Source organism: Cetorhinus maximus, chromosome 28, assembly GCF_964194155.1.
Source record: "Cetorhinus maximus chromosome 28, sCetMax3.hap1.1, whole genome shotgun sequence".
Taxonomy (NCBI): domain Eukaryota; kingdom Metazoa; phylum Chordata; class Chondrichthyes; order Lamniformes; family Cetorhinidae; genus Cetorhinus; species Cetorhinus maximus.
The window spans coordinates 6,502,499-6,528,560 of NC_135906.1; the positions used below are offsets into that span (position 1 = coordinate 6,502,499).

Genomic DNA, 26,062 nt, shown 5'->3' on the forward strand with positions numbered 1-26,062 from the left:
CTCCATCTCACCACCAGGTACAAAGCTCATTTTTAATCCTCCGCTGAATACAACAATCAGCAGTTTGCATGCTACTAGATTTTTAGTGAAATTAGAATTTGCACGTTAGGCCTGACAGTAAAATTATAGCCCTTGGATAAAAGGGGCAGTTGCAGCAAATATACAAAATTGGATAAGGGGTTAGAAGACAGAATTGTGGTGACTTGGGTTTTTTGGACTGGAGAAGCTGTACAGTGGAGTTTCCTATGGTTTAGTACGAGGGCCGTTACTGTTACTGATGTACATTAATGAATTGGACTTGTGGGTACAGGGCTCGATTTCAAAATTTGTAGATGATGCGAAACTTGGAGGTGAGGAAGATTGTAAGTAATGGGCTTCGTTGACATAGGCATGACAGACGAAACCCAATCAACAAAAGTATGAAACAAAAAAAAATGCTGGAAAAACTCAGCAGGTCTGACAGCATCTGTGGAGAGAAAGACAGGGTTAACGTTTCAAGTCTGATACGGACTCGAAACATTAACTCTGTCTTTTGCTCCACAGATGCTGTCAGACCTGCTGAGTTTTAACAGTATTTTTTGTTTTTGTTTCAGATTTCCAGCATCCGCAGTATTTTGCATTTACACAAAAGTATGAGGTGTGTTATGGCATGGTGGATGGTAAATTGCCACATTGCAGTCTCCCACTTTAAAATCTCACAATACCACTCCTGGTTCAGTATACTCCTCACTCTCATTAAACTCACCAATTCCAAGCCAATCAAGTGATTATTCTTTTAATATCCCACAAAGAGCCCCCAATTTCGCTATAGCACGGCTGATGGTAAATGCCAAGCTGCCCAAATCCCCAAAGGGAAATTTGAAACAGCTGCCAAAACTGGTTTTACAATTTGTAGGGTATAAGGAGCTGTTCTAAACCCAGGAAATGATGTCCCTGACTAGTTGTGATGATTTTATAGTAAAGTAAACATTTCATCAAAGAATAAAGAAAAACAAATAAAACATAATTACACTTAAACACACAAATGACTTCACACAGTAAACAGCACTTTAAAACAGTTCCACAATTCTTAACTTAACTACCCTCAGAACTAACCTTCCCCTTTTCTGTTCAGCAACTACCCTTATAGATTTTAGACTCTATAGAAGTCCAGTAATTTTTACCACACTGTGCTTTTTCCTTGGGGTGTCCTCTGAGGCTGACAGCAACTGGTTCTTTCAGCCTAGCCTTGTTCACACCGTCTTCGGGGAGTTCTGACCAGCTACCCTGCTGTCTTCTGGGAGATCTAAGCAGCTACCCCCTCACATAGGCTTCAGTATTTCCTTAAATGCGTTCCTTCCCTTTGATCTCTCTATTATCTCAACCAGTCTCTTCAGGAATGCTTTCTTCCCAGAATTGATTAAATTGTTCTTTACTTTAGCTCTTAGGGTAAGTTTGTTTTTACAAGTCTATCTTTACCTTATTTCCTTACACCTTTTTGCAACCTGCATACACCCCCTTTGAACGACACCTCAAAGCAATAACAGGACTGTTTTCAATTATGTAAAACCCTGATTGCAGTTCGTCTTGGGTTCATTACCATATCAAAACAACTTAGTGTTGACTTTAGACCCTTGCTGTCACTCTAGTTCTTAATCCACTACAGCCTGACTCCCTGTACATAAAATATGTCAGGGTTATTAGCAGAAGGAAAACAGTACAATTTCTTGATTTCTTGACAGGTGATGCATTTAGCTGGGAAGAATGATGAGAGGCACTAAATGGTAAAGAGGGTGCAAGAAGAGAGAGATCTGGTTGGGCTTGTGCACAAATATTTGAAGGTGGTAGGACAGATTAACAAAGCAGTTTCATAAAACACGTGGGATCATAAGTAGGGGAACAGAGTATAAAAACAGGAAGTTTTGTTAACCTTTATAAACACTAATTTGGCCCCAGTCGGAGCATTATATCCATTCTGGTCTCCACTCTAGGAAGGCCGCGAAGCCTACGGAGAGACAATAGTGAGGATTTGATTGAGATGTACAAAATTGTGAAGGGCCTGGATAGACTGGATGGGAAGAGCCTATTTACTTTAGCAGCGAGGTCAGTGACTAGGGGGCATAGGTTTAAAGTGATTGGTGGAAATATTAGAGGGGAGATGAGGAAAACCTTTTCTCACCCAGAGGATTGTGTGGGTCTGGAACTCACTGCCTGAAAGGGGAGTAGAGGCCAGAACCCTCAACTCATTGAAAAGGTGTCTGGATATGCACCTCAACTGCCGGAACCTGCAGGGCTACGGACCAAGTGCTGGAAAGTGGGATTAGGCTGGGGGGGGTTTGTTCTTCAGCCGGGGCAGACACGATGGGCCGAGTGGCCTCTTTCTGTGCTGTAAACATTCTACGATTCTATTTTATAGAATTCTTCCAGGGACGATGGACTTCGGTTACATGGATAGACTGGGGAAACTGTGGTTAGTCTCCTTAGAACAGAGGGGGCAAGGAGGAGATTTCTTGTGAGATTTGATAAGGTGTTTAAAATCACAAAGGATTTAGATAGAGTAAATAAAGAGAAACAGTTTTCAGTGGCTGAAGGGGCGATAACCAGAGGGCACAGAATGGCAAAGGAACCATAGGCAACATGAGGAAAAACTTATTGTGTACAAACAGTTAGAAGTTGGAATGCGCTGCCTGTGGCCTCTAAAAGAGGTATTGGATATGTTTGAAGGAGAAGTGATTTCTAGGATGTGTGGAAAGAGAGTGAGTTAACTGGATTGAGGTCTGAAAGAGCTAGCCCAGACTGGATGGGCCCAGAAGAGTCTCAATCTGTGCTACGCTATTCTACGATTTAATAACCTGCTGTGACTCAGGATCAAATGATTATCACTGCTTCAGTTATCTGTGAGCACCCCAGAAGTTAACCTCAGTAATATTTGACTTCAACCTGTTTGAACCTAACCGAGGATGTGGATAATACTCAGTACAGAGATTGAACCTGTACCTTTAGGCCTATGTGTCTTGATATTACAAAATGCAAATGGTGGAACTCTTAAACCAAACAAGGCCATTGGGATCATCCAAGCATCCCATCCCCTGGTAACCAAACTCAACTATCCACTGTAGTAAGGTACCAGAGGAGATTTACCACAATGGTACCAGGGATGAGGACCTCAGTTACATGGAGAAACCAGAGAAGCTGGAATTGTTCTCCTTAAAGCAGCAAAGTTTAAGGGGAGGTTGAATACACTCGGGTCACCCGCCCCCACCCGCCCGTCTCCCCTTCTGGATCACTAACACCTCTAGACATCCAAAAGTGACCACATTTAAAAAATTAATACATTGGCTGTAAAACATTGTAGGCCATTCTGAAGACGCTATGAAAATGCATGGACTTTCTAATTGAATTTTGAATAACCTCAATACTTTTGCCCGTTATCATGCTTGTTAGTTTATTTTGACATTATCACTCTTTGGCAGTGGTTATAAAATATCTATTGTTCCTGCAGGGATTTGAAACTCGATAACTTGCTGCTGGACACAGAGGGGTATGTGAAAATCGCTGATTTTGGACTCTGTAAGGAAGGTTAGTATCACTTTTCTTCATTCAGAGCTGGCTCGATGCGTCCCCTTTATTAAGTGCTGGCTCGGTGTGACCCCTTTATTCAGAGCTGGCTCGGTGTGTCCCCTTTATTCAGCGCTGGCACAGTGTGTCCCCTTTATTCAGCGCTGGCTCAGTGTGTCCCCTTTATTCAGCGCTGGCTCGATGTGACCCCTTTATTCAGCACTAGCTTGGTGTGTCCCCTTTATTCAGAGCTGGCTCAGTGTGTCCCCTTTATTCAGCGCTGGCTCGATGCTTCCCCTTTATTCAGCGCTGGCTCGGTGTGTCCCCTTTATTCATCGCTGGCTCAGTGTGACCCCTTTATTCAGCGCTGGCACAGTGTGTCCCCTTTATTCCGCGCTGGCTCGGTGTGTCCCCTTTATTCCGCGCTGGCTCGGTGTGTCCCCTTTATTCAGCGCTGGTTCAGTGTGTCCCCTTTATTCAGCGTTGGCTCAGTGTGTCCCCTTTATTCAGCGCTGGCTCGGTGTGTCCCCTTTATTCAGCGCTGGTTCAGTGTGTCCCCTTTATTCAGCGCTGGCTCGGTGTGTCCCCTTTATTCAGTGCTGGCTCGGTGTGTCCCCTTTATTCAGAGCTGGCTCTGTGTGTACCCTTTATTCAGCGCTGGCTCAGTGTGACCCCTTTATTCAGCGCTGGCTCGGTGTGTCCCCTTTATTCAGCGCTGGCTCGGTGTGTCCCCTTTATTCAACGCTGGCTCAGTGCGTCCCCTTTATTCAGTGCTAGCTCGGTGTGTCCCCTTTATTCAGCGCTGGCTCGGTGTGTCCCCTTTATTCAACGCTGGCTCAGTGTGTCCCCTTTATTCAGCGCTGGCTCGGTGTGACCCCTTTATTCAGTGCTGGATGGTATTAAGCTCCTTGAGTATTGTTGGACCCACACTCACTCATGTCCAAGTGTCCACCAGCTTCACATGCTGCAGTGGAGATATTCCTCTCTCTAAACTGTGATTCTTCTTTTGATCTGCAAGACGCTGATGCAGGATCAGAACAGTAAGGTGAAAGCAAAATACTGCGGATGCTGGAAATCTGAAATGAAAACAGAAAATGCTGGAAAAACTCAGCAGGTCTGGCAGCATCTGTGGAGAGAGAAACAGAGTTCACTCGAAACGTTAACTCTCTTTCTCCCTCCACAGATGCTGCCAGACCTGCTGAGTTTTTCCAGCATTTTCTGTTTTTAGTTCAGGATCAGAACTGTCCTGGCTGCTCCAAGCACCTGAAACCTCCAGTTACCTATTCAATTCTCAGCTTTCACTAGATGCTGTGTAAGTTCTGCAGCTTCTTTACTGCTGGCCCTCAGCCTATTCTCCTAACGTTACAATTCCCAGCATTAGGCATTGTGACACTCATGCCTCTTGTTATTTTCGCTTTTGAACACGAGCACCTTACTTTTTAACTGGTCAGCCTCTCCTAAGAACTTCCGTGTCTCTCTCCGTTCTCCTGTCATTGTTTCATGCCCTATCTCATAAGGCACACCTCACCTTCCATCGCCCCCTGCCCTTAGATTCAGTCGACTTATTGAGGATTGATTGGACTGCTTCTGGAATATTCCCTGATCTTCCCATAATAGAGGATAAATCCCCTTTAGGTTACCACCCCTCAGGTAATACTCAGCCCTCGAATTGATATTTTCATTAAGGCTTTTTGCTTCCATGTCAGCAGTGCTTTGCTGCATTGTTTATGTGTACCTCAGCATGTTTCTGGGTTTATTCTGTAGACTCGTGTCAATTCTGGACCAATTATTAATGTGTTCAGATCAAACTATGCAACAGAAGAGGCTCAAATCACCTGCTTTTATCACTGTAGATATGGGCTATGGCGAACGGACAAGCACTTTTTGTGGTACTCCTGAGTTCCTTGCTCCTGAGGTTCTGACAGACACGTCCTACACGCGCGCTGTGGACTGGTGGGGACTTGGTGTTCTTATCTATGAGATGTTGGTGGGAGAGGTGAGTGCTGAAGAGGATCATTGTTACACTGAACTTGTACGCTTATATCCCTTGTGTGCTTTCTCTTCCTTAGGAGAAGGCTGTTAGGAATATGGGAACAGAAGGTCATTAAGCCCCTTGAGCCTATCCAAGAGATCATGGCTGAATTGATCCTACTCCTTTGCTCTTGTACTCTGCCCAGTTGATGAAATGTAATATTCTTTTAGCCTTGTTTATGGCGGGGCCTCCCGCTCATGCCTTGTATATTTGAGCCCTGTTGTCTCCACAATTCCATTGCATTAAGCTCTGATATACTGCTGTTGGTGGAATGCGAGTTAACATCAAAAATGGCTCTCCCAATCATGCTTGACCTCAACATGCTAATCACAAAACGAAACTAAGCAGTCACACAACCAACTGACCAGAGCAAAGCTCTCTAACTTGTAACGCATGAGCTTCAATATGATGGCTCAGGAGGCTCCATGAACATCCCCATCCTCAATAGTGTAGTCAACAAAGCATAATCATTTGCAAGTGTCTTCAACCGTGCCAAGCCAATAATTCTACTCGCCAAGTTTCCATCATTGTAGATGTCAGTGCCCAGCTCATTTTGTTAATGGTTCTACTATCTTTACCACCTCCGACCCCTGCCCCTGCCAACCCCTCCTCCCCCCTCCACTCCCCCCACCCTGGCAGAGTAAACCTATTCCCTTGAACTTATTGTTAGCCTAGAACCTCAACTGAAGGAGATTTCAAATCACGAAAGAAACATAAATATAAATTCAGACATTTTCAGTGCGATCTCAATGGAGCGAGAGTTTGGTGAGCTGAGGGGAAACTTTAATATCTTTCTAAAAATCTAGTATTGTTTGTATTTAACATTTAATTGCAAGTGCTGCTTAACTGCAAGCGCTGTTTAAATTCTAAGCCTCATCCAAGGCCCTAAGTAGGAAAGTGGAAGCTATCCATTGGCAGCAGCTGAAATAGTTAATTCAAGAAACTAGCTTGAATTGGTCATGCTGTACCTGGGATCAGCTAGTCCATTTGTTTCGAACATATAAATTCAGATGTTCTCAGTGCGACCTCAATGGAGTAAGAGAGTTTGGTGAGCTGAGGGAGTTCAGTGAGGAGGGGAGGAAAATGTTCCTTTGTTTTTTCTAAATTTTTCACTGGTTCTTGCTCTACTACAGGGGAAGAAGCTAGCTGTTAGGTGAGTATCTGGTAAGTGGTCAAGGTCAATTCTATTCCTTAGGTTTCAAATGGTACAAGTGATAAGATTGATAAATATATAAAGGAAAATTTATAATTGAATAAAATAATTAAGTAATTAATTAAAGTACATAAGTATAGCAGGACAAGTGATGTGTCATGGCTGCAACATGTGGGATCTCCTGGATACCAGTGTTATCCAGGGCAAGCATGTCTGCAGTAAATGTCTGCAGCATAAGAAGCTTCGGCTCAGAGTCATTGAGCTGGAGGCTGAGCTGCAGACACATCAAGGAGGGGGAAAGTTACCTGACCAGGAGGCAGTCAAACCCGTTAAGATAGAGTCTTCTCATTTAGAAGGTGGTCAGGGACAGGAGTGTGTGACTGTAGCTGAGGCAGGCAAGGGGACCCAGAGGGCAGGAGTGCCCATTGTTCAACAGGTTTGAGGTTCTTTCAGCTTGTTTGGATGAGAGCGGGGGCTGCAGGGTGGGTGAGCTGACTGACCATGGCACCATGGCATACGAAGCCACAAAGGAAGGGGGAGCACAAAGGAATGTAGTGGTGGTAGAGGACAGTATAGTAAGGGGCAATTGACACTATTCTCTGTAGCAAGGAACAAGAGTCCAGATGACTATGTTGCCTGTCCGGTGCCAGGGTTCAGGACATTTGATCAGGGCTGGAGAGGAACTTGCAGTGGGAAAGGAAGATCCAGTTGTCGTGGCCCATGTAGGTAACAACAACGTAGGCAGGATGAGGAAGGAGGTTCTGCATAGCCTTTATGAGGAGCTGGCACCAAATTAAGAAGCAGAACCTCAAAGATAATAATTTCTGGATTATTACTTGAGCCATGTGCAACTTGGCATAGGATAAATAATTGTCCACAATTGGTGAGAGGTTGCAGAGCTCTGAGATTGAGGGATCTGGGTGTCCTAGTGCATGAATCTCAAAAAGGTTAGGGTGCAGTACAGCAAGTAATTAGATAAAGCTAATAGAATGTTATCATTTATTGTGAGGGGAATTGATTACATAAGCAGGGAGGTTATGCTTCAGTTGTACAGGGCACTGGTGAGATCACATCTGGAGTACTGTGTACAGTACTGGTCTCCTTATTTAAAGAAAGATGTAAATACGTTCGAAGCAGTTAAGAGAGGTTTACTAGACTAATACCAGGAATGGGCAGGTTGTCTTATGTGGAAAGGCTGGTCAGGTTAGGCTTGCACCTACTGGATTTCACAAGAGTAAGAGGCGACATGATCGAAACCTTTAAGATCTCGAGGAGCCTTGACAGGGTGGATATGGAGAGGATGTTTCCTCTTGTGGGAGAATCTAGAACTAGGGGTCACTGTTTAAAAATATTTAAGACAGAGATGAGGAGAACTTTTGTTCTGAGAGTCATGAGTCTTTGGATGTCTTGTTATGATCCCAGCTGAGATTATCCATGGACAAGCCTGGTCCCAGGATGAAACCTGGCTTGATAGATCCTAATTTTTATTTGTTTGTTTAGATACTTGGAGAGGGGCTAGTGAACAGAGGCACCGGAGTCAGCTAATGAACTTTTAACAAAAGCATAAAACATTTATTAAACAAGAAAAGATGAACTATATTACAATACTCCTTCGCCCACAACTATACCTTCACAAATATATATAGATTTGTAAGGATAACAACAGTCACAAATGCTATCTTATACTATAATGTTCACAGTAAGTACACCATAAGTAAGATGACCTGTGGTCAGACACACTGTGAAACCAAGTGACCAATACCATCTCAAATAGATGCTATGGATCTCTCCTCAACTCCACCCCCGCCTCCCCACCCCAAGATGCTTGTTACACTGTAAGCCAACTGGCCTCACCGAACTCCGTCTTTCACAAGAGGGTTTCCAATCTCCACTCTCCAAGACCTCGCCTTGAAATCTTCTCCCAAAATGGCGCTTTCTCTCAGGCACCTTCCACAAGAATTCACCTCCAGGGTTTCGAACACTTCTTCCGATGTTCCTCTTCCCTGGGTCGCCACATGCATTCAAGCTGTCTTCCACACACACTCTCTCACCGACTCAGCCACCAACAGTACACCACTGTTTGACATGCCCATAGCAAAGGGTCACAGACCTTCGGCCGTCTCTTTGGACTTTCTGGCCTCTTGGAAGCTGCTCTCACTTTAAATCTGTTTTCTGCAGCTTTTGTCTCTTTAAATCTGAAGTTTGCAGCTTTTCTCTCTGCCCCTCACTCTTAACTTCTTTTCTAGCTTCCTGTCCTTCCTTTGACTAGAAGGTCTTCTTGGGTCTTTCTCCTGTTCCACTTCCCTCGATTTAAGGTTATTTTCTTTAGCTCGGGAATTACTATCTGTCCCCTTTGCTCCAGTCTCCCTCCAGCAGCTACTTTCAACCAATTTTTTTAGCTTGGGACTGGCTATCTGTACCATCTATGTGGCTTCTGTTTGGCAACTGTCTTCAAACTGAACTCAAAACTGCTGTTTCTTTAGTTTTTCTGTGTATCTGTGGGAGGGACCTGCCTCTCTGGACCCCTGTTGCTAGGCAACAGCCCAGTTCCCCTACTCTTGTGTTTGTTTAACTTAGCTGGAGCAGTCGTAAAACTCTCATTAGAAATGCAAGCACCTTTTAGAATGAAACTAAAACTCAATTTGACCTTTCTTAACACACACCTACAGAAATACTAATCAAACTTAAACATTAAAGCTAAAACTCATTCCTAACACCCACAAATACCAATATAACCTACTTAAACTACCACTTATTTCCTACGCTCTCTTCCTTAAAAGGCAGTGGAAGCAGAGTCTTTGAATATTTTTAAGGCAGAGCTAGATAGATCCTTGATTAACAAGGGGGTGAAAGGTTATTAGGGGTAGGCAGGAATATGGAGTCAAGGTTACAATCAGATCAGCCATGACCTTGTTGAATGGCGGAGCAGGCTCGATGAGCCAAGTGGCCTACTCCTGTTCCTAATTCATATGTTCATTTGTACATAGTCTGCTTAATTGGCTATAGACTGGGTCCTGAAATAAAAGGTCCTTCCTCCCAGGAGTTTCTAAACTAGCAAAGTTATCTTGAATATACACAGAGGTATATTATGGCAGAACAAACTATTAAGTTTCCCAAGATAAAAACAAAATAATGGGGATGTTGTAAACCTGAAACAAAAACAGAAAACGCTGGAAAAACTCAGCAGGTCTAACAGCATCTGTGGAGGAAAGAAGAAGAGTCAGACAGACTCAAAACGTTAACTCTGCTTTTCCCTCCAAGATGCTGTTAGACCTGCTGAGTTTTTCCAGCATGTTCTGTTTTTAATAAGTTTCCCAATATCAGCTCTTAGAATCCTAGGATATTGTTATTTTTTGTGGGCTCATAAGAATATAGGTGTGAGCCTACAACTCTTTTATACTTAGTGACTAAATGTTTATTGTTAAACCAATTGTAGATTATGATTTATAAATGAGGATAATATGATGGTAATTGATGCTAACTGAAGCTATAACATGCCAATAATGTTTAAGATGGCATTCAAAATGTGAATCCACTTTAATGAACAGTTTGGGGTATACAGACAAATATTGATTAAAGATAGTTACACTTACAATTCAGTATAATTTCTTAAGGTTTTGAAGTGTCTGTTTTTCAAAAAAAAAGGGGGGGAGTTCTGGAAAATGCCAAAACTCAACCTATGTCCAAAGATTAAAGTATCCCCTAACTATGGAGTGTATTTTAAAAGAAAATTACTGCTGAAGTCACACAGACTGCTATTGTCTGTTGTCTCAGAAAAACAAGTTCTTATCAAATTTAAGGACCTTGAGGATTATATGTTTGGGTGTCTTGAAAAATGCAAGTGTCTAGTTGGCTGCTTCCCAAAGTTTCTCAAAAGTCAATTGGCTTCCTCCCAGAAATAAAGACACTCCAAGGACTCTGTATAAGTGTTTCTGTGGTAGCTGGCTTTCTGGCTATGAGCCAAATACTGTGGCAACATTTTTAGTTTTTTTATATGTTAAGCAGTATTCTGTAATCATTTGCCTATTAATGTTAATTAACATCTTAAATTGCCCGTCAAATGTGTTAATCTGTAACAATTTAGTTTGCTCTGTATGACTCTGACAAATGAATGAGTGCACTGGATACTGCAAAGACCAATGGATCCTGACCACCCCAGCAGTGGTGCTGAATTCTGTCCACCAAATGCTAGCCCCCGAACCAAGCTGTTCTAGTGTAACTATGAAGGGAAAATGTAAAATTCCCCAGCTATGTGTCACAAATGACAAACTGGATAGTGAGACCAGACCAATTTCAGCTCTGTTAGCTTACTCACTATGCTTGATCCAGACATGCGAATGTCCGAGAGAGATGACTGGCATCAAGGCAGAATTTGACTGACTGTAGCATTACCAAGGGCCACCAGCAAAACGTAGATTTAGTGGCTGGAGCCATAAATCACCCAATCCAATGGTTGTTGCTGTCATTCCAGCCCCAAGATACTGCTGCAGTTTTTATTTGTAAAGTGTCCTCAGCCCAGCTATCTTCAGTGATGTTTTCAAGTTGGACATGATACTGTGCACTGACTAACCCAACAATGTTCAGCATCATTCACAACTCCTCGGATAATGCATTGCTCATGCTAGCCCATAGCAGAGCTTGGATTAAGAGGCATTTAAAATTGTTGTCACACAGGTGCCAAGCAATGACTTCACTACTGCAGTGGCTACAAAAGCAGGTCAAATACCGGGTAGTTAGCAACTTGCTCCCAAAGCGTCTCCATCAGCTGAGGTACAAGTGGGGAGTGTGGGAGCACCTTCATCTTGAGCGACTGCAGTTGTTTATCACCTTTTCAGGGTGAGATAGAGCTGAACATTAATTGCTGGCTCTGCCAGTATCCTGAAATTACATTTTAAAAAAAGGAATGTTGCCCGCCACCCAGACTCAGACAATTGTTGATGTTCCTTTATTCTCACCGAGTCGATATTCTGCAGTTTGCTGCCGAACAGCTTCGTGCCAGCACCATCACCACTAGAACGGCAGCAGTTGAAGAAGCTCTTTGAATTCAAAGAACAATGGCAACGTAGATACAAAATTGGCTAAAAGACAGTGCTGGTGAATGATTGTTTTTCAGAATGGAGGGAAGTATATAGTGTTGTCCCCAAAGGCCACGGCTTTGTTGAATGTATGTTTATGACTCGGACCTGGTTGTTGCATGGCATGGGATTGTCGGGATAAAGAGACGCTTGAAACTTTTGCTGGGCTTTAGTATGTGCTTAGTAATGATTTTCTGTTTATTCTGTACCCTGGGTGAATAAATAAGGAGTGGCAGATGTTAGAGTACAGAACTTATCCAACAGTTGGAAAGTGGAGGCTGATTGTTATTCAGCATGGTTGGAAAATTGCAAATGTAACTCTGTTATTTAAAGGTGAAAGAGAGAAGCCAGGAAATTATAGACTTAAAATATAAGCAGAAAATGCTTGAAATACTCAGCAGGTCAGGCAGCAACTGTGGAGTGAGAAACAGAGTTCATGTTTCAGGTTGATAACCATTAAATAGAGTGATAGAGTGCTAAAGTCCAGTTGGAGTATTGCAACTAATTGTGGGCACCGCACTTTAGGAAGGATGTCAAGGCCTTGGTGAGAGAGCAGAGAAATTATACTGGAATGGTACCAGGAATGCAGGCCTTCAGTTCAGTGGAGAGAATGTAGACCTTAAATCAGAGATTTGATATAGGTGTTCAAAATCATGGAGAGTTTTATTAGAGTAAAGAAGCAGAAACTGTTCCAGAGGCAGGGTTATCGATAACCAGAGGATGCAGATTTGAGGCAATTGGCAAAATCAATAGAGATGGAATCAGATTCCTTGAGAAGGTGGTGATGAGCTGCCTTCTTGAACCGCTGCAGTCCATGTGGTGTAGGTACACCCACAGTGCTGTTAGGGAGGGAGTTCCAGGATTTTTGATTTAGTGGCAATCAAAGAAAAATTACTTGCATTTATATAGTGCCTTTCATGGCCAGTTTTCCCAAAGGCTTTTTCAATCTATGAAGTACTTTCAAAGTATACTCACTGTTGTAATGTTGAAAATGCAGCAGCCAATTTGCATGGAGGAGGTCCCCACAAACAGCAGTGTGATAATGATCAGATCTGTTTAGTGTCATGAAGGCTGAAGGATAAATATTGACCAGGAAGCCGGAGCTTGCTCTCCTACGTCTCTTCGAAATAGTGCTATGGGATCTTTTACATCCACTCGAGAGGGCAGACAGGACATTAGGTTTAAGATCTCAATTGAAAGACAGCACCTCTGACAGTGCGGCACTCCCTCAGTACAGCACGGCACTCCCTCAGTACAGGACATACTCTTGATTTCTGTGCTCAAGTCCTCAAGTGAGTCTCGAACCCACAACATTCTGACTTGGAAACGAGAGTGCTACCAACTAAGCCATGGCTGCAGCGCATGGAACAGTTATATATTTCCACATCAGGATGGTGTGTGACCAGGTTTTGGGGGGGTGTTAGTGGTGAGTTACCCATCACTGAATAATCTGCTTCTGATCTGCTTTTGTAGCCACGGCATTTATATGGCTGGTCCAGTTAAGTTTCTGATTAGTGGTGGCCTCCAGGATGTTGACAGTGGGTGAGAGATGGTAATGCCATTGAATGCCAAAGGGAGATGATTAGATTCTTTCTTGTTTGAAAAGGCCATTGTCTGGCTCTTGTGCGGTGCAAATGTTATTTGTCAGTTATCAGCCCAAGCCTGAATTTTGTCTAGATCTTGCTGCATTGCAGGTACAGACTGCTTCAGTATCTGAGGAACTGTGAATTGAACTGAACAGTATGATTGTCAGTGAACCTGACCTTATGATGGAGGGAAAGTCATTGATGAAGCAGCTGAAGATGGTTGGGCCCAGGACACTTCCCTGAGGAATTCCTGTAGTGATGTCCTGGGATGATTGGCCTCCAGCAACTACAACCCTGGAACTGAACAGCTGGCACAGGCACAGTGGGCCGAATGGTCTCTGTGTGTTGTAGGGTCTTTTAATCTTCCTTTGTATTAGCTTTGACTCTAGGCAGTGGAGAATTTTCCCCCTGATTTCCATTGACTTCAATTTTATTAGGGCTCCTTGCTGTCACACTCGGTCAAATGCTGCCTTGCTACCAAGGGCAGTCACTCTTACCTCACCTCTGGAGTTCAGCTCTTTTCTCCATGTTTGGACCAAGGCTGTAATGAGGTCAGGAGCCGAGTGGCCCTGGCAGAACCCAAACTGAGCGTCAGTGAGCAGGTTATTTGTGAGTAGATGCTGCTTGATAGCACTGTTGGTGACCTTTCATCACTTTGCTGATGATGGAGAGTAGACTGATGGGCAGTAATTGGTCGATTTGGATTTGTCCTGCTCCTTGCATCCAGGAGCTCTATACAATTTTCTACATTGTCAGGTAGATGACAGTGTTGTAGCTGTACTGGAACAGCCTGACTAGGGGAGCGGCTTAAACGAGAGCAGAAGTCTTCAGTGTTACTGCCGGGATATTGTCAGGGCCCATAGCCTTTGCAGTGACTTCAGCTGTTTCTTAACATCACGTGGAATGAATCGAATTGGCTAATGCTGGGGACCCCAGAAGGAGACTGAGATCGATCGTTCACTTGGCACTTTTGGCAGAAGACTCAAACTTTTCAGCCTTGTATTTTTCAGTCGTGCTGAGTTCCCCCATCATTTCTCCAATATCAGTCATGACTGGATGTGATTGGACTGCAGAGGAATGTAGGATCAGGGAAAGGCCATGTAGCCGTCAAAGCTGTTCTGCTATTCAGTGAGATCTGTGACTTCACGCCTATAGCCATCTTTGCCTCATATCACTTATTGCTCATAAAAATCTAGCAATCTCCTTTTTAAAATGAACAACTAATCTATCATCAAGCGGCATTAATGGAGGAGAATTCCAAACTTCTACCGGGCTTTGCTTGAAGTCCTATTTTCCTAATTTGACTCCTCAAAGATTGGCTCTAATTTTTAAACAATGCCCCAAACTTCTGGATTCCTCTACTCCTAGACTCCCCAGCTAGAAGAAATAGTTTCTCTCTATCTACCCTATCTGTTCCCCATCTTGAAACCTTTGATCAACTCTGCCCCTGCCCCGCAACCCTTGAAATCCCAGATAACACAACCCTAGTTTGTTTCATCTCTCCTCGTAGCTTAAACCTTGGAGTCCAGAGCTTTGATCCGATCTGATGGTTAATAACACTTAGTGTACTGTATACCATGCAGATTCTTCAGTTCCACATACATGCATGCTGTGTGCAGCACAGTGTGTAGCTTCACCATGTGGCCACCTTGTTTTCTGGTATATCTGGTGCTACTCTTTTACACACTCAGTTGAACTAAGGTTGGTTGCCCTGCTTTGATGGTCATAGCAGATTGAGAGATGAGCTGGGCCGTGAGGTTTTTTTAAATTCATTCATGGGATGTGGGCATCGCTGGCTAGGCCAGCATTTGTTGCCCATCCCTAATTGCCCTTGTTCAGAGGGCATGTGAGAATCAATCACATGTTGGCCAGACCAGGTAAGGATGGCAGATTTCCTTCCCTAAAGGACGTTAGTGAACCTGATGGGTTTTTATGACAATCAACAATGCTTTCATGGTTTAATTCCAGATCTTTACTGAATTCGAATTCACCATCTGCTGTGGTGGGATTTGAACCTGGGTCCCCAGAGCATTACCCTGGGTCTCACTAGTCAGTGACAGTACCACTATGCCCACCGCCTCCCCAACAGAACGTAATTTTGTTACTGCTGCTGATGACTCGCAGGGTCTCATGGATGCCCAGTTTTGAACTGCTGGATCTGTTCTGAAACTATTCCATTTAGCATGGTGGTGATGCCACACAACACAATGGGTGATCTGTGTGAAAACAGGACTTTGCCTCCACAAGGACTTTGGGGTGGTCACTCCTACCAATACTGCCATAGGCTGATGCATCTGCAACAGGTAGATTGGTGAGGGCAAGACCTAATAAGCTTTTCCCTTGTATTAGTTCTCTCACCAGCTGCCACAAGCCCAATCTGGCAGAAATGTCTTTCAGGATTTGTCCAGCTCGGTCAGTAGTGGTTGATACCGAATCACTCTTCATAACGGATTTTGAAGTCCCCCACCCAGAGTACATTCTTTGCCCTTGCCACCCTCAGTAATCCTTCCAAGTAGCATTCAACATGGAGGAGTACTGATTCATCAGCTGAGGGAGGGTGGTAGATGGTAATCAGGAGGTTTCCTTGTCCCTATTTGATTTGATACCATGAGGCTTTCTGGTGGTGGTGGTGGTGGTGGAAGAAAATTCAATAATAACTTTCAAAAGGAGCCTACTTCAAGGGAGAATATTGGCAGGGCTATGGCGAAGGGGCTGGGGAGTGGGACTGATTTGGAAATCTCTTTTAAACTGCTGGCACAGGTGCAATGGGCTGAATGGCCTCCTGTTTGTAACGTTTTGTGATGAGTGCCCAACGCCATCTTGTCAGAGCGCCTGGGGGATGGACAATAAGTATTGGCAGCAATGCGCACATTTGGAGAAAGTGACCATCTTCAGTGCTGTATACATCAAGGTAGTAAAGAAGCCATCCAACACAAAAATAAAAATACCTGGAAAAACTCAGCAGGTCTGGCAGCATCTGCGGAGAGGAACACAGTTAACGTTTCGAGTCCGTATGACTCTTCAACAGAACTAAGTAAAAATATAAAAGAGGTGAAATATAAGCTGGTTTTAGGGTTGGGGGGGGTGGTGGGACAGGTAGAGCTGGATAGAGGGCCAGTGATAGGTGGAGATTGCCAAAAGATGTCATAGACAAAAGGACAAAGAGGTGTTGAAGGTGGTGATATTATCTAAGGAATGTGCTAATTAAGCATAGAAAGCAGGACAAGCAAGGTACAGATAGCCCTAGTGGGGATGGGGTGAAAGGAAGTGATCGAAATAGGCTAAAAGGTAAAGATAAAACGATGGATGGAAATACATTTAAAAATAATGGAAATAGGTGGGAAAAGAAAAACCTATATAAATTATTGGGAAAAAAAGGGGGGATCGGAAAGTGGGTGGGGATGGAGGAGAGAGTTCATGATCTAAAATTGTTGAACTCAATATTCAGTCTGGAAGGCTGCAAAGTGCCTAGCCAGAAGATGAGGTGCTGTTCCTCCAGTTTGTGTTGAGCTTCACTGGAACATTGCAGCAGGCCAAGGACGGACATGTGGGCATGAGAGCAGGGTGGAGTGTTGAAATGGCAAGCGACAGGGAGGTCTGGGTCATGCTTGCGGACAGACCGAAGGTGTTCTGCAAAGCGGTCACCCAGTCTGCGTTTGGTCTCTCCAATGTAGAGGAAACCGCATTGGGAGCAACGAATGCAGTAGACTAAATTGAGGGAAGTGCAAGTGAAATGGTGCTTCACTTGAAAAGAGTGTTTGGGTCCTTGGACGGTGAGGAGAGGGGAAGTAAAGGGGCAGGTGTTGCACCTTCTGCGGTTGCATGGGAAGGTGCCGTGGGAGGGGGTTGAGGTGTAGGGGGTGATGGAGGAGTAGACCAGGGTGTCACGGAGGGAACGATCCCTGCGGAATGCCGCCGGGGGGGGTGAAGGGAAGATGTGTTTGGAGTTGGCGGAAATGGCGGAGGATGGTCCATCCAACGCTGTCTGTCTGAGATGCTCTTGCATATCTGCACTGATTGCATATCTACCTTCCCTACTGGTACCTCACTTACATATTGACACTTTGCAACTCAAGCTCATAATAAGGCTCTATACTGAATTGAATAAATGCAGGAACAAAGCAAATTGCATATCGAGGATTTTGCCTGGAGCTTGCTTGCCATTCAGGACTTGCATTGAAGTTTGAGTCAGCAGTTGAGGGTGTAGAAGTTTGTGTAGCGATTGAGACAGCCAATCTTTTTATGCAACTTCACTGTGTTGTGGTAGATTTGAATCTGGTGGTTTGTCAAATCCCATTGACACTGGCATAATAATTAATAATCAAGGTAAGTCATGTATGCAGTTGATCTGCTGAATATTAGCCACCCCACAGAGAATGGCATTTCGTGTCCTGTACAGCGATAGCAGCATTTAAAACGAGTAATTCAAAGGCTGTTGTGGCTTGATGTCAACACAACAGTTGAGTTTTCACTGTTTGCTTTGCAGTCGCCATTTCCTGGGGATGATGAAGAGGAAGTGTTTGACAGCATCGTCAATGACGAGGTTCGATACCCACGATTCCTGTCTACTGAGGCCATCGCCATAATGAGAAGGGTAAAGGAACAAATTATCTTACCTTTCACTGAAAACTTTGACGCAGAGGAGGTCCCACAGCAAAGCTGTGCGGGGTAGGGAGGGAGACTGAAACAGCGAAATGGATAGGGAAACTGACAAAAAGCACCGTTAGGACGAGTGACTGGAAAGTTGGCCAAAAATATAGGTAAGGTTTATAAAGGTGGAAAGATGGAGAAATTAATGGCGTAGCTTCAACAAGAGGTAGCAAGGTCGCTGAAGGTTCTGTAGATGAGCAAAGAGAGAGGATGCCCCAGATATACTTGCAGCAGCGAGCTTTCTGAAGATAATGACCCAATGACCTGGAATTTACAGTTGCAATTAAGGCAAGATGTCACTGTTCATCATCATTATCCTGTGAAACATAACAGCAAATTCTGGCATCTGCACACATGGAAATCCAGAAGTTGGCACCAGTGATTCTCTGGACCTCGGGGTGTGTTGTTAAAGTTCTTGCAGGTGGCAATCTTAGAAATCACTTAAATTGACGTAAATTTCCACTTTTTAAGCTGTTAGCTTTGCTGTAAAAATCCTTGAATAAGTCACACTTTGTTGAATAAGCTGAAATTGGGTTTTTAACAGAGTACTAAGTCATGATTATTGCTGAACAACCTCTCTGGCCCTGAAAATGTTATATGTCAGGAATGTGAAATTTCTCCATCATGATAAAATTCCGTAGATTTTCAAAATATTATTTTTAAAGATTGTTTATGATAATTAAGATTCTATCTTAATCCAGTGTGTGTGTGTGTCCCCATCTTTACTTCACTCCTTGTAAAATGATCAAAAACTGAAGGGTAATCAGTGTATTTGACTTCCTGGTTGGCTGGCTGTAAAAATTCGCCAATATGATTGGAAGCTTACTTAGCCTGCTTGATGACAGCACTGTTGCTGGGCGCTGGAGAATCCCTACACCTGGGGCCAGAATCAAATTAACGTTGGGAATGAAATCCACCCCACAGAGATCACGAGATCTTTGTGGGCGGGCAGCTTTCTCCAAGGTCCAGGGTGAGTATTGTCACTTCTCTGTTCACCGGAAATCCAGGCCACTAACCTTAGAATCTCTCAAGGCTTCCATCAAGTGGAAGATTATAAAGTTGCACAGAATAACTGGATAAAAGGAATAGTTTGTGTTGTGTGTGACTCAGTCACTTACCCATGTGAGCTAATATAGACCAGGGCAATACTACACAGCATTCAGAGCACACACAACGGACAGGAAGGTCAGCTATTAATAACGTCATAGTTTCTGCACTATTGAAAAAGTTTCCAGTAACCATTTATAATTTCATATTAAATTGTAGACATTATCCTAGATCGGTAAAACACACAAAGGGCCCATTTGAGTCTGCACTGGCTCTTTAGAAAAACATTCCCTATTGGTCCCCCTCCCCAGCCCTTTCCCCCATATTTCTGCAACTTTTTTCTCCAAGTATTTATCCAGTCCCTTTTTGAAGGTTACTATTCAATCTGTGTCCACCATCACTCTGCATTCTAAATCCTAACCCCTTACTGCGTAAAAAAGTTTTTCCTCATGTTGCCCCTGCTTCTTCGCTGATCACCTTCAATCTGTTCCCTTTGATTATTGACCCTTCATCCAATAGAAGGATATATTTCTATTTATCTAAAGCCTTCATGACTTTGAACACCTATCAAATTTCCCTTGAGTTCCTAGCAGAATGGGTGGGCACAGGGTAGATGAAATTCAAGCAGGAAAATGTGTGGAGATACATTTTGGCAGGAGGAAAGAGGACAGGTATTACATGCTGCTGTGTGGTACAATTTGAAACGAATTGGAGAACCCCAGTTTCTCCAGTCTATACATGTAACTGTAATAACCTCATCCCTGGAACTAAATCTCCCCTGTACCCTTTCCAAAGCCGCTTTGTCCTTTTAGAAACTGCAGTGTTCAGAATGGACACAATACTCCAGCTGGGGCTGAACTAGGTTAGGCTATAGGTTTAGCAAGGCTTCCTGGCTTGTGTATTGTATGCCCCTATTCAGCCCAGGGCTCCATATGTTTTATTAGCTTCTTTATTAACCTATCCTGCCACCTTCAAAGATTTTTGCATAAACGCCCCCAGGTGTCTCTGTTCTTGCACTTCTTGTCAAATTGTACCATATAGCGGCATGTAATATCTGTCCTCCTCCTTCCTGTTAAAATGTATCTCCACACATTTTCCTGCATCTATCCTGTGTTCTGTCTACAAGCCTGTCTATGTCCTCTTGAAGTCTCTTATGATCTTCTTCACTACTTATTACATTTGATGAACCATGAAAATGGAATGTGAATGCATGCATGGTGTACAAAATCTATTGCCTTAACCTTCCTGGCACCTCTCTCTCATCCGCTGAGTTTCTGACCCCATATCTCTCCTTCACCAGGACAGCCTATTTCTACCTCTAATGTTCCCCACCCCCAACCGCCCAGCTCATCCACTGCTTAAACCCTCTTCTAAGCCTTTGTTTCTTCTAGATTTGACCATTCCAATACTCCTCCAGTAGCGATGAAGGCAGATTTGAAGGGGAGCAGGATGGTGCCTAAGGAGAGGGAACTGTTAATTTCTGTTAACATGGGGGCCAGGGAGACAAATTAGATGGTCAGTCGTTTGGGAACAGGGTTGAAGGAGCAGGAGGTGGGCATCATGGACAAGATAAGCTCAGCAAGTGCATGAGGGGAGTTGGAGAAACTAGAAGAGGGTGAGAGTTCAAGGCCTAGGGCAGCGAGGAACCTTAAAGGATGTTTGGCTTGTGTGGACAAGGAAAGGGAGGGAAGTGGCAGCGGCAGCTTAATAGATGTTCTCTGTCTTAACGACAGAGTAGTCCATGCACTTCTTGCACTTGTTCTTCAGATGCAGATATGATCCCCTGGAGATGCCGGAAAACTGATGAACAGCCTTTGTAAGGAAGTATGGGGAAAGGGGTAAAGGAGGGGAAAAAGAAGACGCTCAAAGAAAATAGAATGACCAGTGAAGCACTCGTACGGAGAATAGGATGTGATCACATGACAGACGTACCGTTATGGGAGAGGGGTGCATAACGAGAGACATTAAAACAATATACGAGAGTGCGTGTAAAAGTGGTGATAGAAGGATGAGGCCACAGTAGCCGGGAATCTAGTGGCTGAGAATAAAAAGAAACTGATTTATGTCAAAGGCACAGGCCATTCTACCACTGGTTTTCCAGTGGAGGTATTTGGGGATATCGGGCTGAAGGAGATCTCAGAGGTGGAGTGGAGAAGGGATGATACCTAGACAAGGATGAAGTTTTAAATTTATAGTCATTTGGTAGAAGAGACCTTGAGTATTGCTGAAAAAGGAGACAAGCTGTCGAAGCTTTTTGCCTTGCACTCATCAGGACAGATTCACAAGAATACCAAATTTCAAAGGGAGCAACAATTTATACTGCGTGAGAACCAATCAGCACCCTTTCCTCGTGCAGTATAAATTATTTCTTCCTTTGAAATTTGGCATTCTTGCATCGGTTCCGATGAGTGCGAGATGCTTCGGTCTTCCCTGAATTGAAGTAGAGGAATCAAGCTAACAGCAGAGACAGCTCGAGTGGCAGAGAACATGCAGCTCGTCTCCCCTCTCAATGTCTGTATCTTTGAAGTTTAAAATTATGCACGTGCAAAGTATTGTGAGGCGGGATATTGTGAACTTGTAGCACACGTTAATTGACCAAATGATGATTTTATTGATGTCCAGTTGCTGCGAAGGAATCCTGAGCGCCGGTTGGGGTCCAGTGAACGTGATGCAGAAGAAGTAAAGAAGCAGCCATTCTTCAGGGTGAGTTAACAGATCAAGCTGGACCTTTCTCCTGAGTCCCAGAGCCACTGATTGTACTCGTGACTGTTTCATTATGTTGGTGTTAACTTTATAGAGTTCAAATCAACCAAAGATGCCTTTTTTCTAATCAAATGGTTACTCTGGGCTGGTGGGTAGAACTGTGCTGGCCTCCAGCTTGGCATCCTGCCTTAGGAGCAGGAACTCCCCCTTGCCCACTCTGAAAATCTTCAACTTTCCAGCAATGTGCAGCTGTGAATGGCAGAGAGCCAAAGCCAGGTGCTGTTAGCAAAGCAAAGGGTGTTCAGGTCTAATGCCAGCTTCACCCAGAGGCTGTATTTATTTATGCTGCAATATTAGGAGGAGCATTTCCTGAATGTGTCACCTCTGAGTCGGTTGAAAGTGAAAGCTGCCTTTAATGCAGCTCTGCTTTCTGTTGCTCTTTGGCATCCTTACTCGGTCTGGCCTACATGTGACTCCAGACCCACAGCAATGTGGTTGACTCTTAAATGCCCCCTGAAGAAGGGAAATTGGGGATGGGCAATAAATGCTGGCCTAGCCAGCGACACTCACAACCCATGACCAGAAAAAACCACACATGCCACACCAGTGTGTGTTTTTGTGTGTGTGTGTGTAGAGTGAGAACTGGATGCTAAATTTGCTAAACTCCTGCCATAACTTTGGCAGAACTTCAGAGAAACAACCTCATTGTCCATTTCCATTATTTGTTTGGGATTTTTGCTGAAGACATAGCTGGAGTTTGGGAGAATCCTGTTCAAGCCTTACCCCAGCATTGTGCCTTCAGGTTCCTGCTTTGTAAAAACATTCCTTGGACTGGACAGTTCAACCCTTCAGTCCTACCAGCTGTGTCCAGTCCCAGTTATTGCTGAGCACTGAGACCACCAGTGGGTATCTTTGTATTTACTATAGAAAAAGCAAGTTCAGAGTGGAGTGCTTTTAAACAAAATTCAATAGAGGTAGGAAATGTTTTGTTTAAATCCCCTTCTCTGAGGCGATAGATTTGGGCTTGGGCACAGAGTCAAGCCTCATCTGATACCTCGTCCAAGCGCAAACTCGTCTGTGAGTCTTATCAGGAGGGTTCTTCAAGCACAGCAGCAGGAGATGGCAACAAATCCAACCTAATCCAGCCATTGACAGCTGTCAGCACTTGTTGCCAAAGGGGAACAAGTCCTTGGCTGATGCTGCCTCTCTCCCTGAGATCTCTAAAACATTGCACTGCCATCCTGGCTCAAAGCAGCGAACTTGGCACGGACCAGATGATTAGAGCTGGAACTCGGCCATTGTTGCCGACCCCATGGTTACCTTGGAAATGCAAATGGTTGCGATCTGGCTGCTCAAGCATTGAGGTGCTTCAGGAACCTCTGTTATGCCATCAGTTTGGTTGTCAGATTATGTGCAAGTGCCTGAAACTGCTCCAGGAATGTGTTGATTTATCTCCTGTTGAGATGTTTCTCTCCAAACATTTCGAATTAACGCTCATTCTTCTTAAACTTTATTTTCCAGGAAATAGATTGGCAAGCCTTGCTTGCAAAGAAGGTCAAGCCACCTTTTGTTCCCACCATCAAAGACCGAGAGGATGTCAGCAATTTTGACGAGGAGTTTACAGCAGAGGAGGCAACATTGACCCCACCCCGAGAGCCCCGGATTCTCACCGAGAAGGAGCAGATTATGTTCAAGGAGTTTGATTACGTCTCGAAATATTGTTAATATTCAATGGCTGGCTTGTTCAGCAATAAATCTCGCCACTGGTTTCATATTTCAAAAAGGTCGAATGCTACAAGCAGCGGATGTTTGTGGAACCGATCTCTGAAATGTGATGCAATTCCTCTCTGCCTTTTTTAAAAAAAAAATGCTTTTATTTATATATATATATTTTTGACCAATCTTACCTTTTTATACTTTTAGAAAGCCTTATCAAAATAAGGCTCTGCAACCAAACTGACCTGCTGCACCAAGAGCCTCAGTCTCAGCCTGTGTCAGGTCAACACTGTCACTCTGCTGTACCCAGTGTCTTAACCCTCTCCCCCCCACACGCCACTCCCACCCTCCACTGCCCAAATCCACCCCCCCACTCCCACCCCACACTGCCCAAATCCACCCCCCACCCCCCCACTCCCACCCCCCACTGCCCAAATCCACCTCCCACTGCCCAAATCCACCTCCCTCCCCCCACTGCCCAAATCCACCCCCCACCCTCCCCCCCACTCGCACCCCCCACTGCCCAAATCCACCCGCTCCCTCCCCCCACTGCCCAAATCCACCCCCTCCCTCCCCCCACTGCCCAAATCCACCCCCTCCCTCCCCCCACTGCCCAAATCCACCCCCTCCCTCCCCCCACTGCCCAAATCCACCCCCTCCCTCCCCCCACTGCCCAAATCTACCCCCCACCCCCCCACTCCCACCCCCCACTGCCCAAATCCACCCCCCCACTCCCACCCCCCACTGCCCAAATCCACCTCCCTCCCCCCACTGCCCAAATCCACCCCCCACCCTCCCCCCCACTCGCACCCCCCACTGCCCAAATCCACCTCCCACTGCCCAAATCCACCTCCCTCCCCCCACTGCCCAAATCCACCCCCCACCCTCCCCCCCACTCGCACCCCCCACTGCCCAAATCCACCTCCCACTGCCCAAATCCACCCCCTCCCTCCCCCCACTGCCCAAATCCACCCCCTCCCTCCCCCCACTGCCCAAATCCACCCCCTCCCTCCCCCCACTGCCCAAATCCACCCCCTCCCTCCCCCCACTGCCCAAATCTACCTCCCACCCCCCCACTCCCACCCCCCACTGCCCAAATCCACCCCCCCACTCCCACCCCCCACTGCCCAAATCCACCCCCCCACTCCCACCCCCCACTGCCCAAATCCACCTCCCTCCCCCCAACCCTCCCTCCCCCCACTGCCCAAATCCACCCCCTCCCTCCCCCCACTTCCCAAATCCACCCCGACACACCTCCCTCCCTCACCCCCACACCCAAACCCACTCCCACCTCATCCCACATCAGGCCATGCCGTCACTCTGCTGTACCCAGAGCCTCACTCCCTCCTGCTGTCCAAATCCCCCTGCCCCCCCACCCCATCTCACCCCACATCAGGTCGCACTGTCACTCTGCTGTACCCAGAGGCTCCCACCCGCGTCAGGTCACAGTGGTAAGGAGGCAATTGCTGATTCCTGACCTGTGAACTCTAAACAGAGTGTAGCAACTTTTAATCATGTTTAGTAGAACTGAAGGGATAATAATACTTATCGGGTTCAAGTGCAAGCAATTGTTGGGCAGCTTTACATAGAATTACAGTGAGTGTCAACAATTAGTTCGTGAGATTTGAAAATGAGTAAAGATTAAGGAGCTGGGCAGTGCAACATTTCCATTTCTTTATCTTCTAATTTCATTTTTGGCTTTCTTATCTTCTGATAATTATTCAGACTGTAAAGATCCCACTCAGTGGATAATATCTACAAATTTACAAGATGCACTGCCTGTATAATCCCTCACATCCCCGCCCCACCACAAACAACAGCAGCCCCCCCGCGCCCCACACAAATACCCACAGTGCTCCACAAGCCAACACAGCCCCCCTGCCACACACACACACCCCGCTCCCAGAACTCAGCTAATCTCCTGATCAAGGTTTACAATTTTGAGAGACGGTTGAATTGAATTATGTACGGCTCAGTCCTGCCCAGTGAGGCTGCAGCTTCCTCGATTTTCAGATCAGTGATCTTGTTGTTGTGATATGGTTTACATGTTAATTTCCAAGCTTACAACTAAAGTAGATACAGATATTAGCACAGCACAGGCTAACTGCACTGAAACGTGGCGCTGTGACCTTGTAAATGTTTGAAATGAGCGTTCAATCAGAGTGGCCCCCGACATAAACCCTGATGACTAATGCTTTTCAGGAATGAATCTGCCAGCCATACCCAATCGAACTTATGTGACTCCACCACCCCCCCATATCATTGTGTAACGGGTTGAGTCACAGATAAGCCCTCTTAGGGATGGGCAATAAATGCTGGCCTTGCCAGCGATGCCCACATCCCGACAATGAACACACAAAAGAAAGCTGCCTGATATTGGAGTTGGGTTTCCAGATGCCTGTGCTGTAGGGTCCTGTCCACTGTGTCGCAAGTGAAATGAGGTCTTGCTTCTCATTCCCGTTCCTCTTTCGGGATACTCCTCGTTTCCCCTGGAATGCTGCTGATGTTACTCCGGGTGGACGTTTTTTCCAATCATTATTCCAGATGCTACTTTGAAATGAGC

General features: G+C 45.0%; 1 protein-coding gene across 1 annotated transcript in view; it reads left to right on the forward strand.

Moving 5' to 3' along the window:
• LOC144668787 (serine/threonine-protein kinase N2-like) overlaps positions 1-23,566 on the forward strand; it is a 171,062-nt gene extending 147,496 nt beyond the window's left edge. The window contains exons 18-22 of the mRNA XM_078531123.1: positions 3,482-3,558; positions 5,391-5,533; positions 17,870-17,977; positions 21,703-21,783; positions 23,305-23,566. Of these exons, the coding sequence (XP_078387249.1) occupies positions 3,482-3,558; positions 5,391-5,533; positions 17,870-17,977; positions 21,703-21,783; positions 23,305-23,508 (613 nt within the window). The 3' untranslated portion in view covers positions 23,509-23,566. The remainder of the gene's footprint in view (positions 1-3,481; positions 3,559-5,390; positions 5,534-17,869; positions 17,978-21,702; positions 21,784-23,304) is intronic.
• Positions 23,567-26,062: the final 2,496 nt, after the last annotated feature.